The 14,380-nt window shown below is 35.7% G+C and overlaps 1 protein-coding gene across 3 annotated transcripts in view; it reads left to right on the forward strand.

Moving 5' to 3' along the window:
* TBC1D5 (TBC1 domain family member 5) overlaps window positions 1-14,380 on the forward strand; it is a 328,348-nt gene that overhangs the window by 173,168 nt on the left and 140,800 nt on the right. For all 3 annotated transcript variants that reach the window (XM_069772151.1, XM_069772135.1, XM_069772143.1), the window contains 5 exons: window positions 2,736-2,844; window positions 4,678-4,767; window positions 4,873-4,944; window positions 7,740-7,807; window positions 13,949-14,051. In XM_069772151.1, coding sequence (XP_069628252.1) covers window positions 2,736-2,844; window positions 4,678-4,767; window positions 4,873-4,944; window positions 7,740-7,807; window positions 13,949-14,051 — 442 coding nt within the window. The remainder of the gene's footprint in view (window positions 1-2,735; window positions 2,845-4,677; window positions 4,768-4,872; window positions 4,945-7,739; window positions 7,808-13,948; window positions 14,052-14,380) is intronic.

Raw genomic sequence — 14,380 nt, forward strand, 5'->3', positions numbered from 1 at the left:
TTGTTCATTTCACTTTGACCGATGAGTTTTCTGCAAGCCTGGGTTAACAAGGCTCATAGATAGTAGTTTACAGAATAAGGCTATATAATTTTAAAAATTATTCTTTTAGAACTGATAGCTTGTTGATATTACACAGTGTTACCATTACTGAAAAGTCTCTAGAATTGTAAGGCTTAATTTATTAGCCTTCATTCAGAATACTTGAGAAATGAATTAGTGCATGCTGTTCAGAAAGGATTTTAGATACCATTCAGCCTTACTAAAACTGAAGCAGATTCCAGCTTCCAAATCTTTTTTTTTTCAGTTGCTTATAACTTTTCTTTTTAGTGATCCCAACAGCCAAGGGGGGATGCAGAGGAGATATGATCTTGCCAAATTTCTTTTGGCTGTTTTAAATGTAATTTTATTCAAAACGTGTTTGGAATTGCATTACAAATTAAAAAAAAAAAAGACAAAGCATAATATCTGAACTAATACAATTTAAGAAGTGTTGAAATTACTTTCTTACTGTGTAGCAATGACTCCCAGCAGTTGGTGGGAAAAAAAAAACCTGAAGAGTTTCTTTCCTCTCTGTTCTTTCTATTCACAGTTGCACTGGTTGAAACCTTTTGCTAACTCAGCTGACATACCGGCATTTTCAAAGGCGTTGTGGGAATGTCATCCACTTGCAGAACAATGCGAATAGCTTCGGAGTCTGACCTGTTGTGTGCACAGGGGAATGTGTCACTCTTGAAGCATCGCTGCCTTAGGGAGGCAGCTTGGCAGTAGTTACAATGGCCAATGATGCTACAAAATTTACAATGGCAAACGAAGAAAATTATACATGATAGAAACAGGAGGGTTATTTAGATAGGCATAATATACTGTAGTTACTGAGTATAAATGACTGTGAAAGAAAGGGCCAGATTTTTCTCAAGCTGTGTCTGCTATATACCATACGTTGTATTTAAAGGAGACAGAATCATGGAAAACAATCATAGGCAGCTTGCTGCAGAAGGTGAGGATGTATGGGAGGTAGGGAGCCAGTGAAATGACCAGATAGTCTTTCCGACTTAGAGAATAGGGGATGTGGCGGGAGGAAAAGAAGCTGCCCCACACCATTGGACTTGCTGGCTGCTGTTTGGGTCACCTGGGAATACTGGCAGTTGGCAGAAGCAAAAGCAGCCCTTACCCCTGCAGGCTAACACTGCTTTAGTCATCTTTGCTCTTATCCAGAGTACCTTTGCTTTTCAAAGTAATTAATGATCAAGGCCCAGAAGTAAACACCCTATATTTTTAGAAAATGATCCCACCTGAAGGGTGATGCATTCACAAACACAACGCTTCTGGTCCTAGCGTGGATCATGAGCTCACTCCCATCTCAAAGGAACAGGACCGTAATTTCCTGGCTCACTAAGTCCGTTCCCCAACTATTCCCAGCAACTGTATCATATAATTCTGTTCTGAAACGGAACAAGTTTTATCTAAAACAAGGTTTAAAAAAAAGTTCCGCTCACAACTCAGCTTAAAAGGCTGAAAACTAACTTCAGCTTGGATAGATTTAGGGCAGTTTGCAAAACCAGACTTTGTTGGTATTTAGTATAACCCACTCTGTGACCCTCCTTAGCAAAGGAAATCTGGTGAGATCTTACCCTGGAGTCACAATAGCTGTTTCCCTCTTTCTGGTTTCATTTGGTCTCCCATGGAGAAGTAATAGTCTCCCATGTGACAGTGGGAGAAGGAGATGTTCACCTTAAGGACATGCATTGAAAATAATTCTGAAACACATTTCCTTGCACATAACCCAGCTTTTTCCACTGAAATTACCCTTTGGATTTTAGAGTGGTTGCAGAAATCTGTGAGCAAGTCTTGGGCTACTAAGACCATCAGATGGCTTATACTGTTCTTGAGATTCGTTTCAGTAGAAGGTGCAGGAAATATAGATTTAATTCTTTTATTCAAACTCAGTAGATGGTTTGGGACAATTAATTTCCAATTGTTTCCCAGTAGAGCAGATTTACTTGTATATTAATGAGGCACAGGTGTTAGGCCCCTGGTGCCTGCATGCCTGGGAGGCATATTTAGGTTGTTTATCTAGTCAGCCATAGGTACTGCAAGGTACTCAAGCTTGCCTTTAACAGTTTATACAGTGAGGCTTTTTAATTTTTTGATGTTTTTTTTGAATTTGCTAGCACCTGTTAAAATTTTAAAACTGATCATGTAGAAAGAAGTAGGAGTGATTTCAATAGTAAATAGCACTAAATGTTAAAGAAAGTCATCTTCTATTATGCTTAACTGCCCAGCTTGACATTAAGAAGAAAAGAAGGTTCATTTAAGCAAATATGTCATGTGAGGAGCTAATACAGTCAACAGTATACTTTTCTGTTGCATATTTTTGGAATAGGTACTTCTTTGTCTACAGCTGAAACATGAATGTGCTTATATTAATATTCATTTTTCTTGTTTATTCACTGAACTGCAGTACCAACATTTTAGAGGAAATGGAATAGCCTCCATAGACATTATGAATTTCAGTAGCTGGCATAATTATAGCGATCTACATATTCATTAAATCCAAAGAAGAAATGTGTCCAAAAAGACAGCCATGCGTTTAGAAATGGTACACAACTAAATATATACATTAAAAAAAAGTTCCTTTCCTCTGCTTATCCAAAATTGTGTAGTGTCATATAGTCCTTAAATCAGCTAAGGCTTTTTTTTGTTTAAATGTTCATTCCTTTTGCTTTTGCATGCAGTAAAGAATGGGAAGAACTATTTGTAAACAACAATTACTTGGCAACTATACGGCTGAAGGGGATTAATGGGCAGCTGAGAAGCAGCAGGTTCCGTAGTGTTTGCTGGAAGGTAAGAAGAGAAAATATTTATTTACAGTTTGTGGTTGCAATATATCAACACATTACCTGATGCGCTGGAAGATTATTGATGCAAAGAATCATGAATTTTCCGAGACACTTCATCCCAATGTTTTCCTACTCGTTTTTATAATTCATAGGACATTTGCTAATCATATTGAGTTGCCTTAAAGCTGAATTGTGGGTGATAGCAAAAGATTCCTAGGAAAGAATATCTTTGTGCTGGGTAGTGTGTTTAGAATTGAGTGCCACACAGCCAGCTCTCCTCTCAGTCTGTGCAAAGAAGTCATGCATTGGAAATAAAAGGAAGTTTGTCTCACAATTTATGTTTTGTGGAACTTGGGACTCCTTTAAAATCAGTCTGATGCTTCTGCTAGCAGCTTTTCCCACTGAAATGAGAAAATGAAGACCAATCCCTCTTGTAATGACTGGATAGAGGGGGAAGCCAGGTCCTCCAATCTTAAAACACAACAGATCCTCAGGGGGCTCTTACTCTATTTTTTTAAAGTTGCAGGGGAAGGAGAAGAGAAAGAAAGTAAAGTAATACTGAGATGCTATATAAAGTCCAAAAGAATTTTGTTGCACTGGCATCAGGTCTTCTGTTCTGCACTAACTATGATGGTAGAGAACATTTTCCTTAGTAGAGCTGCTGTATGTTAGCACTGATAATTTAAATGACCTTACTTGGAATTTCTCAAGCTTCACTTTGGCACAAAGACGTATAAAAATAAAATGAAAATACTCTTTGTATATGAATGAAAGAAATTTGAAATTTGAAATGTGTGTAGCATTGAATAAATTTAAAGTTAATGAAAATACTTTCTTCAGGAGGCCAGATGAATATATGCCACAAGCATTGTTTACCAGTCTGCTGCTTCTTGAGCCTCTAAATTAGGAGGTCATAACTCAAAACCCTGAAGTAAGAAAACCATCAAGTCCCTCACTGTCTGCTAATTCATCAAGGAGTGGTTTTATCTTAGAAATAAGACTGGTTTTATTTGCATGTCCCAGTATGGGTTAGGGCCCTGGTTTAGACTGCCTGTTTTAAAAAGATTATCTATGTTTTTGTTAAGTTCTGAAATATTTAAGTATTTTTAGTTACTTGGGAATGATTTTTGTTTGTCATTTTACTGTTTCTTAACAGTTTGTAATGTGTAAATAAAAACATTTAAAAAGCAAGAAAATACTCTGGTTTTCCTTACTTTATATGCAATTAAATAGTATTCTCCAGTAGATGTTTCTTTCTAAGCCTTTTTAAACAGAAATGTGAAAGAACTGAGATGTAGGCATTCTCAAGGACTTTTTGCAAAATTGTCTCTTTTAACTGTCTGGCAGAATTCTAGAACATGTTTCTTTTCTATAGATTAAGATTTTCCCTTTCCACATTTCTTAGGTAGAGTATATCTCTGAGTGCTTACTTTCTGCTCTGCATTCATATTTGGTTTTAAGCATGTTGCATTAGCTCATCAGTGTTATGTAAATAGCTTCAAGTTTGTATATTTATTTTAATCTCTTTGCATTTTGTTTCTGCCTTGGAAGTCTCAATTAACTTTACTGAAGTTGTGACAGTTTACAAAGCTTGAGTTTGTGGCTTCAGTTGTTTTTAATGCTTTATTTTGTACCATAGAACTGCTTTGTTTCTAGCTCCCTATTTATTGACTGGAAAGTGCTAAAGCCAGGAGTATTTTATAGGTCTTTGCGTTCTTCTTATGTGTCGAGTACTTGCTCATCCTTTCTGAGGTGGTTTATGCTGTCTGGTAGAATTTATATGAAAAACTATGTTAAATTGATGAAACTTAATGGATTTATTTTATTTTGTTGATAGTTATTTCTGGAGGTTCTACCCCAAGACAGAAGTCAATGGATTAAAACCACTTCAGACTTAAGAACTTCTTACACTAAGATCAAAGAAATTGTAAGTTGGTACAAAATAGGTTCTCTGCTCTCATGCTTTGACATAGATATTAATACTTATAGTATAACAGAAAAGGATTTGATTTTTTTTTCTGTTTTTACCCAGCACATTACAAACCCTCGGAAAGCAGGGCAGCAAGATCTGATAATCAACAACCCACTCTCTCAGGACGAGGGGGTAAGTTGACCCTTGGTTCTATCAACATGTGCTACTACAATTCTCATCACCTTACTGAAACAAGTGAGTCCTTGCTGAAGAAGGCAAAATGGCAGGTGCTAAAATCTCCCTCCTAAATTTCCAAACTGACCTGTGTTCACAGGCTCTGCTGAACAACCAGAAATGCTCATTTCCAGGTTAATATTCTGATTTTTCAGGTCTTATTGCAGGGAAGGCTGTGATGAACAAAAAATCGGTGCTGGACTGTAAGTCCAGTTTCACAACATATCCTTTCTTTAACTGATATGCTTTTTTATCACTGTGTGTTTTCGTTTTATACATAAAATGGGTCTAGCTGAAGGAGCGTTTAAATAGTCAATATGAAGGGAATGCTGTTAACAACAAATACTGAAGAACCCTCTTCTGGAAGACTGTTCAGCCTTGGAAGTTTTTCTCCAGCAAAAATAGAATTGTTGTATGTCTGAGTTGTATACATGCTGAGTTAATGTGTGAAGTACCAGGCTGCAAGACAGGCATTTCTTCCGAGGTTTTTAATTCTTTTTCTTTATACTTAAAAGAAACAAAAGTTTCTTTTCTAATCAGAAGGCAGTCAGCTGCAAAATGAAAGATCCAGATTTTAAAGAAATACTGAAAATGTGGTAAAAGTATTTGGCCTGACTGTCATTAAGTGCAGAGCAACCAACTCTCATTGAAATTAATAGGATCTCCTAGGAGCTTGGTATTTTCGAAGGCATGACACTTTGAGGAGGGCTTACATGTAGATTTGGGAGCTTAAGTTGGGGCAACTTTTTTTTTCTTTTAACGCTGTTTTTCTACTGCATTTTTTTATACCTGAAAAGCTTTTAAGTATTTTACAGCACATATCCTTAAGCTTTTCTGTTAATTATGTTACCATTTTTGAAAACTCTTTTTTATCAAATTTTCAAAATAGAATAATGCCATGAAAATAATTTGTTCGGCTGCATTTAAGAGATTTACACCTGGAAAGACTGTCACAGATATCTTTGGTGGCACTACTTGTACCTCCATTTTGGTCACAAACGGAAGTCCGTATCTTGTTTGTATTTAGTGTGGTACTCTGCTTCATATTTAACGTAGAAGGAAAGTGAGATTTGCTTGCTGAAACATGGAAGTATTAATCAGAGGCATGTTGGTGGCTCTGCAGCCAGCATGACTGTGCATGCCATCAAACCATTCTTGCATCCAGCCGGACAGAAAGTTGTGTCAAATGTAAAAGATTTAAAGTGTTTCTGCTGTAGTTTGTGGTTACACACAGTGGCACAACCTTCTTTCTGCCTGTGATGTCTTCAGGAGGCAGAAGACAAAGGTTAACATGTCAGAGTATGTGTCAGGGGATTAATCTATAAAACAAAGCCACAGGCCAAAATCAGGCATAGGAGTGAAGAGCGAAGTGCCTTTGAGCCTCTGCAGTGACTTAATGTTTTACCCTTTCAGTGTCCTGGGGTTTTGCTTCCTTTTTGCAGTGCAGCTTCTGTTTTCTTCATCCTTTGCTCTGGTAGACCGGGGTGGGAGCAGGGGCAGGGGGTTTTCAAAATGGGATCTAGCTGCATCAAAAGAGCTGCGAGTTAAAAAGTTACTAGTTTTGCGTAAGAAGTTGTCAAGGATATAAATACTTCTAAAGTTTGGTGTTTTTTTCATAGGTTGAAACACAAATATAGAAGTTAATTAACTTTTTCTTTTTTTGTTATTTTACCTTCGTTCTGCTAGATAACATTAATTTACTTTCTCTTTTTTTTTCTGTGGAGTATAATCCACCATGGCAATGCGTTGCTTACAGGGGAGCAAGAAATTCTGGAAGTATTGTAGCCACTTTTTGTATGTTATTTCATTCACTGGTGCTGCTGCTATCTGACAACTAACCTGCATGAAAAGGCTGCTATAGATTTTGTTCCTTCTGTATTTTGATCAATATTGCTAAGCTACCCTTTACAATAAAGAACAGGCTTTACAATACTTTTTCTGGAGCATACAAACAACATTTGCTGACTTCTTTCAGGTTAGTTTTGCAAAATATTGGTAAACAAGGCATGAAAACCAAAGAAACAGAATGGAAATGGTCATCAGCACAGATATAGAAGCAGCTAAACCTACTTCAGACTCTTTTATTTAATATTTTTTTTATGAGGTGACAGTGAGCTTTAAATACCCTGCTTTTCCATATATGAACTTTCTTAGAATGGCCAGTCTTGATCTGCACTGTGTATGTGTACCATTAGAATGATGACATTTTCATAATAGGTATTTGATCATCATACATTGCTTGTTTGATTTTGCCTCCACTAAGACAAACTAGCTTACTTCCAAACAATTTCTCAGTCTGGAAGTTATAGCAGCTTCCAGTTAGGGTCCCTACACTCATAGGAGAAATGTAGTACAGTACGGTGATGCAGACCTTTTTCTGTGAGTGAACTACTGAATTTTTTTCAGTTGAGCTGCTGGTTCTGGTAAGTTTGAATTTACTCTACCTTTCTAAATATTCTTGCTAGACCCCTTACAAGTAACTCACAGACCTGCAGCTATCCAGTGAGCAAATGGAATGAGCCTAGAACAAGGATCCAGGAACCCAAATGTTTTCATCTCTGATCTAAACTGACTTTCTCAGTTGGCTTGGTCACCAACGTTCTTTTTCACCTATAAAATATTGATATACCTACCTACCAGGAATGTTGAGGATTAATTAGTTAATATTTGTACAGTACTTTGCTGACGTAGTATATAAGCCTTAAGTATTAGTAGAAGTCTCTGTTTCATGCAATTATTTTTCCTTCTTTCAGAGTCTTTGGAATAAATTTTTCCAGGATAAAGAGCTTCGAGCAATGATTGAACAAGATGTGACAAGAACGTATGTAGATCTTTAAATAAATAAATATATATACATATATAAATCTAGGTTCTGCATTTTCATGTGGTATACATTATATTGTGTTTTCTTGATTTCGGTTAGTGGAAGAGTCAGGATTGTTGTACACAAATGTGTAGAAACATATATTAAATATATAAAAATACAGCTTTCTTGGAGTGAAAAACAAGAAAATGGAGTTAAACATTAAACCCTGGAGATTTATCGGTATCATTGAAGAAAAGCTCTTCTAAATTAAGATATTAGGAAATGTATTACTATATGAAATTTAAAGTAGAGTTTTCCGTATGAAGCAAAGAGGCGGTAAAAGAAACTGAAAGGTCTTTTGACTAAATTATGACCATAATACAAGATTGAACAGATGACTTTCTTTAATTCTTAACACTTATTCAATCAATAATTAAAAAAAAGCAGTTTGTAATTAGTAAGGGAAATGTCATTCATCTAGAGAAGTTAAGCATTTCTTTTTTTATTTATCACTTTTCTAGTGTTATTTGTCACATATGCCTTTTAAAATTTGTCCTAATATTACTGTGATTATGTTTTCATCTTCTTGGCCCTTAGGTCATTCCTGTTTAGGAACTTGTTTGAGTTAGAACACTCAGTTCCTGAAAACATTTCTTTTCAGAGTGGAAGCATTGACTGATGTATAAATCTAATTAAATTCAATTAGCGGTTTGCTACAATGTGAAATTTTACTGTATTGCAAATATTTTTCCTTATAACTTGAAAAAAGTGATGATAGTCATAGATGTTACAAATCCCAAGCTCACACATTTTCATTTACAGAAACAAAGTCATGCAGAAGAAATCATTGCTGTCTGGTTTTGCAATATTTTATATGTCCATCCCTAGACCCATTCTTGAATGCATTTTGCCATGAGATGTATAATTAAAATCTGAGTATGCTTTCATGTGCATTCTCACAACAGATGGTATTTTTTGTTTGTTAAAGGAAACAGTTCAGGATGTTCTAAGATTAAAATATATACGTATCTAAACTATAATTGGAGAATGAAAAGTTGTAGGGAGGTTATGTTGGATGTAAGACTGTTACCTAAATATATATACACATATATATATATATATATAGACAAAGTCCAGGCTGTCACTCTGGCAAATGGCAGAGTGAGTAATATTCACTAATATCAGTAATAGTGACTAAAGAAATTTCCATTTATGTATTTATGGAAAATAATGTCTACTTGAAACACGAGCAGCATACATTATGTGTCATCAATATCAAAATAAGGCAAACAATGAAGGAGCAAAATTTGTCAAAGTAACATGAATTTATTTGATAAACTACATGCATTTATGTGTACACCTGTTGTTTGCCTAATCATAAAACAGTGTGCATTTTATGTATACATGTGTATCTGTTTGTAAACTATCATTAGTGTAAGAAGCAGAAAGTTCTACATTCCTTGGCTTTGGAATGCAAGTACCCTCTCTTTAATGTTGTCCTTTTAATTTTCGTTCTTTAAATAAATTCCTGGAGTTACAATTTAAAAATTTCTCATTAATTTACAATGCTTTTTATTAAAGGTTAAAATAATTGAGTATTATATTCAGTTACCATAGTCATTACCTTCTAGCTTCTGTTTCTTATTTAATGAACATTTTTATATTCTTTGTCATTGAGTTCAGTACTCCATCATCCAACAGCATCAAGTAAATAATGCTGTAGAGTGACGGTAACTGCACAGAGAGTAGCAAACCAGAGTCCCATCTATCAAAGCAGTAAAAAATTTCCTCTATTATGTTTTTATTATAATTCTCTGAAGTGTAGTAATAATAGATGGGAGAAGTGGGTAGAAATATGCTTTTAAAATTGGTATTGGTTTAAATTGTTTTAAATGTCAGGATTCTGTTACCTAAAGGGAACTGTGATAAAGTTTGTGTGTGTGTGTGTGTGTGTGTGTGTGTGTGTGTTCATATGCATTTTGTGAATCCTTATCTCACCTAATAATTAGATTTGTAAAACATAGATGCTCACAACTGGACTACTCATTCTTTACAGACTATGTGCCTGAAGAATTTGAGGGCACAAATCATCTCTTCCTAAAGTTAATGTCTAATATAGGTCTGATAAATCATGGTGTAGAGAATCTTCTGTAGTTCTGTAATTATAAAAGGCTTCTAGCTCACCCGTACCTAACTAAACTGTAGTCACCTAAAGTCAGGTGAGAGTAATCCAAGCCATAATGTCTAAATATAATTTTTTGCCTGATGCATAGTAAGAACTTCCAATATTTACAAGGGAAGTAGAGAAGGATTTTGTTAAGTTAGTCCTAACTCATTAGTGATCAACATTTCTAATTAATCACCTGACATTTTTTACGGTAGTTGAGAGTTTCAGAATGGATTTTCCTTCAGCTGTCTAGAAACGTGTACTTTTGAGCTGGAACCAAACACCACCTCTTTCTATCTCAAGTGAGAAGCTTTTAAAAATGAGGGTGGATGGAGGGTAAAGGAGGCTTACTATAATCCAAGTAAAAGCCTTACTTTAAATGTAGATAGCAGTACCAACCAAGTTATGACTATAATACTGCATTCTATTATTCTACTAAGAAAGGAAGGTGTGTGTGAACTAGCACCGTAGTAACTCATAACAGACTTAAGAATGCAATGATTAATTACTGTCATTCAAAAGATGTACCAAACAACAATGCTGATTTATTTTGTAGTGATTAAGAAGGTAAGTGATAAAGAAGAATTTTTAAAAATATTCTGCAGAAATGGAAATCAGCAGATTGGCAGATGAAAGGGCATCTAGCTACCAGTCAAACCAAAATACCAGTCTACTTGCTGGCATCACCTTGTACATCTAGGATTGTAAATGGCTAGATTTGATTACCCTCTTTCTCTTTCCAGTATTTTAAGGAAACAAACTGCTTATGGGGCCTTCCCAGTAGACTAATCAAGTGGATTTCTTTTCTTTTGTAGTAGTATTTTTATATATTGGTCTACCTAATTTCTGCTTCAGGAGTAAAAACCACAGTTTAGGACAATGGAAGCTGCGTGAAGATGAGTAGTGGTGGGTGCTGCTGTTTCAAACTCTCCATCTCCCAAATAAAATAAAAAACACCCATAAAAAAGGTAGTGGAGAAGGCATTAGGTAGCAACATCCTTCCTAAGCATATAGAAGAAATGGGAAGAAAAGCAATCCATTCAGTATGAACACAGGAGACAAAACCTAGTTTCTGTGCAAGAGGAGGGCTACTGGAAGGGAGAGCTACCTTTATACACCAGTCTATTCCTTTTCAAAACAAAAGTGAGCTACGGGGGGGCAGTTATTATTCTTTACCAAACCTTTGCAGTTGCGAGAGCATCTTCCATTTTTTCTGGTTTAGTAGCTTTCCTCATTCCAGCTGAGTAACAGAGTTGGGGAATGGCAGGGGGTGGAATCTGTACATGAAAGAAAAGATGGTCACTCTGTGGCTGTGGTTAAGAGCCTCATTTCTGTCTGCCACCAAATTTGTTTCATAAAGTATTTGTGCATTCTTTTATTTGGTTGCCAGCCTAAGTTTCTTCTGTGTCAAAGTCTGGCTGCCTCTGGTGTAGGGGCCCCTAAATGGACTAGAGAAATCTTTTAAAAGATGATTACTGACTCATGCTGGTCTTCACTTTCAGAAAGCAGGGACTTCAATGTGCCATTGTTTAATTGTAGCAGTTGTAAAAAAGGCAAGCAAAATTCCCATGTCCTTACGCAGTCTTTCTCAGAAATGTAATTAAATGTAATATTCTAGTGTTCATGAAAAGTATTCTTACCTTGCCTGATTTGAGGATACTGTATTTCTAAAACAGTGCCTTAATCATAAAATGACATTCTGCATAAAAATCCATCCTGAACTGATAGTTCCCTTATGATCTCTTGTATTTACATTTACTATAATTAATACTTCAGCCAGCTTATTCCTGAGTTCGTTATTATCCTTTCTGTCACAATCTCTGGTATTACTAGATCCTCACAGATATCTCTGTGTATTTTTGAGTTTTCTTTGTTAGTCTTCTTTTCCTAAACTTCATAGGGCAGGCCTGAATAACAGTCCTTCAGAAATAATCTCTTCAAACCCCTAAATTATGTCGATTACCATCTGCTGTAATGCACTTTTGGTCTCAGCTGTGTCCTTCCTTTACAGTAATATGATTAGTACAAGTGCATACAAGTTTCCAAATGTTGGTCTACCATTATCCCCACCAGGTGCCAGGAAAACGTTACACCCCTCATCCCAATGCCTTTCTCAGGGCTTCAGCATTGCTGTGTTTAAGCCACGGTGTCTTCTCTGCCTTGGCTCTTGATTCAGGTCCTTCAGCCAAGGATTACAAAGCACCTTTCTAGCCTTAATTAGTTACGTTTCTGTGCTTACCTGTCATCACCTCTGTGAGATGACTACAGTAATTATTAACGCTAACAGTTTTATCTGAAGTAATTTATTATAATTCCCTATATTGTTTCTCTGTGACAGGCTTTACAACAGCCTTAATATAACTGGTCTAAAGTTTAGCATCCTAGCTCAGACCTGGGAAGCAGGAAAAACAAAATTTGCTTGAGGAAAACTTATCTGCAATCCATGTGAATTCATTTGCAAACTGACAATACTGTAGCCTTTATTTCAGCAATCTAGCCTAAGGCCTAACATTGTTATCTTTTTAAGTACCCTTCTGTTTTCCTTTGTCCAACTTTACCTTTTCCTTTCTTTTTAGTATTCTACCTTTCCGGATTTTTGGTTTTATTTGTTATTGCTCCATATAGCTGGATGTGGTTTGGAGTGGTTGCTTTATGAAACATTTTTTGCCATCTAGTTACTTCTTCAGTAAGCATGAAAACACTTGTTTGTGCACTTACTCATTACAGTACGTCCTACATAACCACTTTATTTCCTACCTCCAACAGTCAAGGAACAGGATGCACAGGTGAGAGTTGCTTCAGAATAGTTACAGATTGTAAATATTTACATTTTCCCGGATTATACATTTATAACAGGATTTTCCCAGAAACTTTTTTCACTTACTCTCACACTAGGTCCACATCATACTGTTTCATTTAAAGGATATTTGCCCTGCCAGAGTATCAAATGGTTTCATAATTGTAAAGTTTATTTGAGACAGCTGCTAAAGACAGTGGAACGCCTAATTATGTTGCATCACAAAAGATGCCAGTAAGATACATTGGAGCTTAGGATACTGGTTTTCATGTCAGTTATGAGATATTTTAATAATCTTGTCATTAAAATGCTAATAATTTTTAAAATGTTTATGAAATTTTGAACCCTTCTGTATATGCTTCTTCTGACCTACTCTTCTTTCTTCCATTTTACTCCAGTTTAGAACTGGAAATTTTACAAACTTCCTTAACATATTGTAGCTCTTGTACTCTTCATTTGCCCAACTTTTGTCTTGAGAAAAACGAAGAGCAGGGATAAGCACTGTTCGTGAAACTGCAGGGCAAACCGATGATCCAGTTACAGTTGCCAACCTAACACAGATTAAAAAAATGGAAGCATGTCATATAAAGTATGTTTTTTCTCTATGGAGATTTGATCTTCAGTGCTTATTTTTCCAGTACCTGAATCAAATTAATCAATAGATAACAGGAAGGAGAGGGTAGATCTTTGCTTCAGCCATTGCCTCTCATTCTGTCTCCTTTCATTCTGCTTCAATTCAACTTGTTTTCATGACATGGAGGAGCAAAGGAACCTGATTGTTTAGGCAGGAACATACTCATACGGTACATCATTTTATTTTGATTAGATGCTCCAAGTCATTCATTTTTAGTGGATTGGCTGTTTGTAAGAAGCTGATGATTAAAACAATCTGCCATTGCATTTCATTCTTGCAGATCTCTAGTTTTCATAATATTAGAAGGGATTACTTATTTAAATATAACTGATGATATCATCATATCTATGTAGCGGACTGATGTATATTAAAGAACATGATTCAGAATTTTTGTTGCAAAACAAATGTCACAAGTCTTTAGAAGTGTTCTTATTCTTGCAGAGCGGTGGGAAAGCAGCCAAGGGAGGTGCTGTCCTACCTAAAACCGTTTCTAGAAGACCAGCAATTGAGATTCTGTGCGCTATATTGTTTAATTTTGCTGTATTTCTTCATTTTCAGCTTTCCTGAAATGCAGTACTTCCAGCAAGAGAATGTGAGGAAAATTCTTACAGATGTTCTGTTCTGCTATGCCAGAGAAAATGAGCAGTTACTTTATAAACAGGTAATGAAAATACTGTACAGGTGGCATTCATTGACTCAACATTTTCTATACAGTTTGACAATAATGTAGTTCTTCTGTATCTGAAGTTGTATCATAATGCTAAAGTAATCAAAGAGCGGCTTGTCAACTGGATAGTAAGAAAAGTAAGCTCATTGAATAACATATGCTTTTTCCTCATAAGAGAGTCCCTCAAATTGTTTTCTTTAAGGTTGCTAAGTTATCTAACTTCAAATTTCTTTATAAACATCTTTTTCTTCAGTGTTGGTTAGGAAAGAAAATAAAAAGAAGGGCTTTCTCTGTTTAGATAAAGTATGCAGCAGGATTAAAAA

Source organism: Haliaeetus albicilla, chromosome 2 (genome assembly GCF_947461875.1).
Source record: "Haliaeetus albicilla chromosome 2, bHalAlb1.1, whole genome shotgun sequence".
NCBI classification, from domain to species: Eukaryota; Metazoa; Chordata; class Aves; order Accipitriformes; family Accipitridae; genus Haliaeetus; species Haliaeetus albicilla.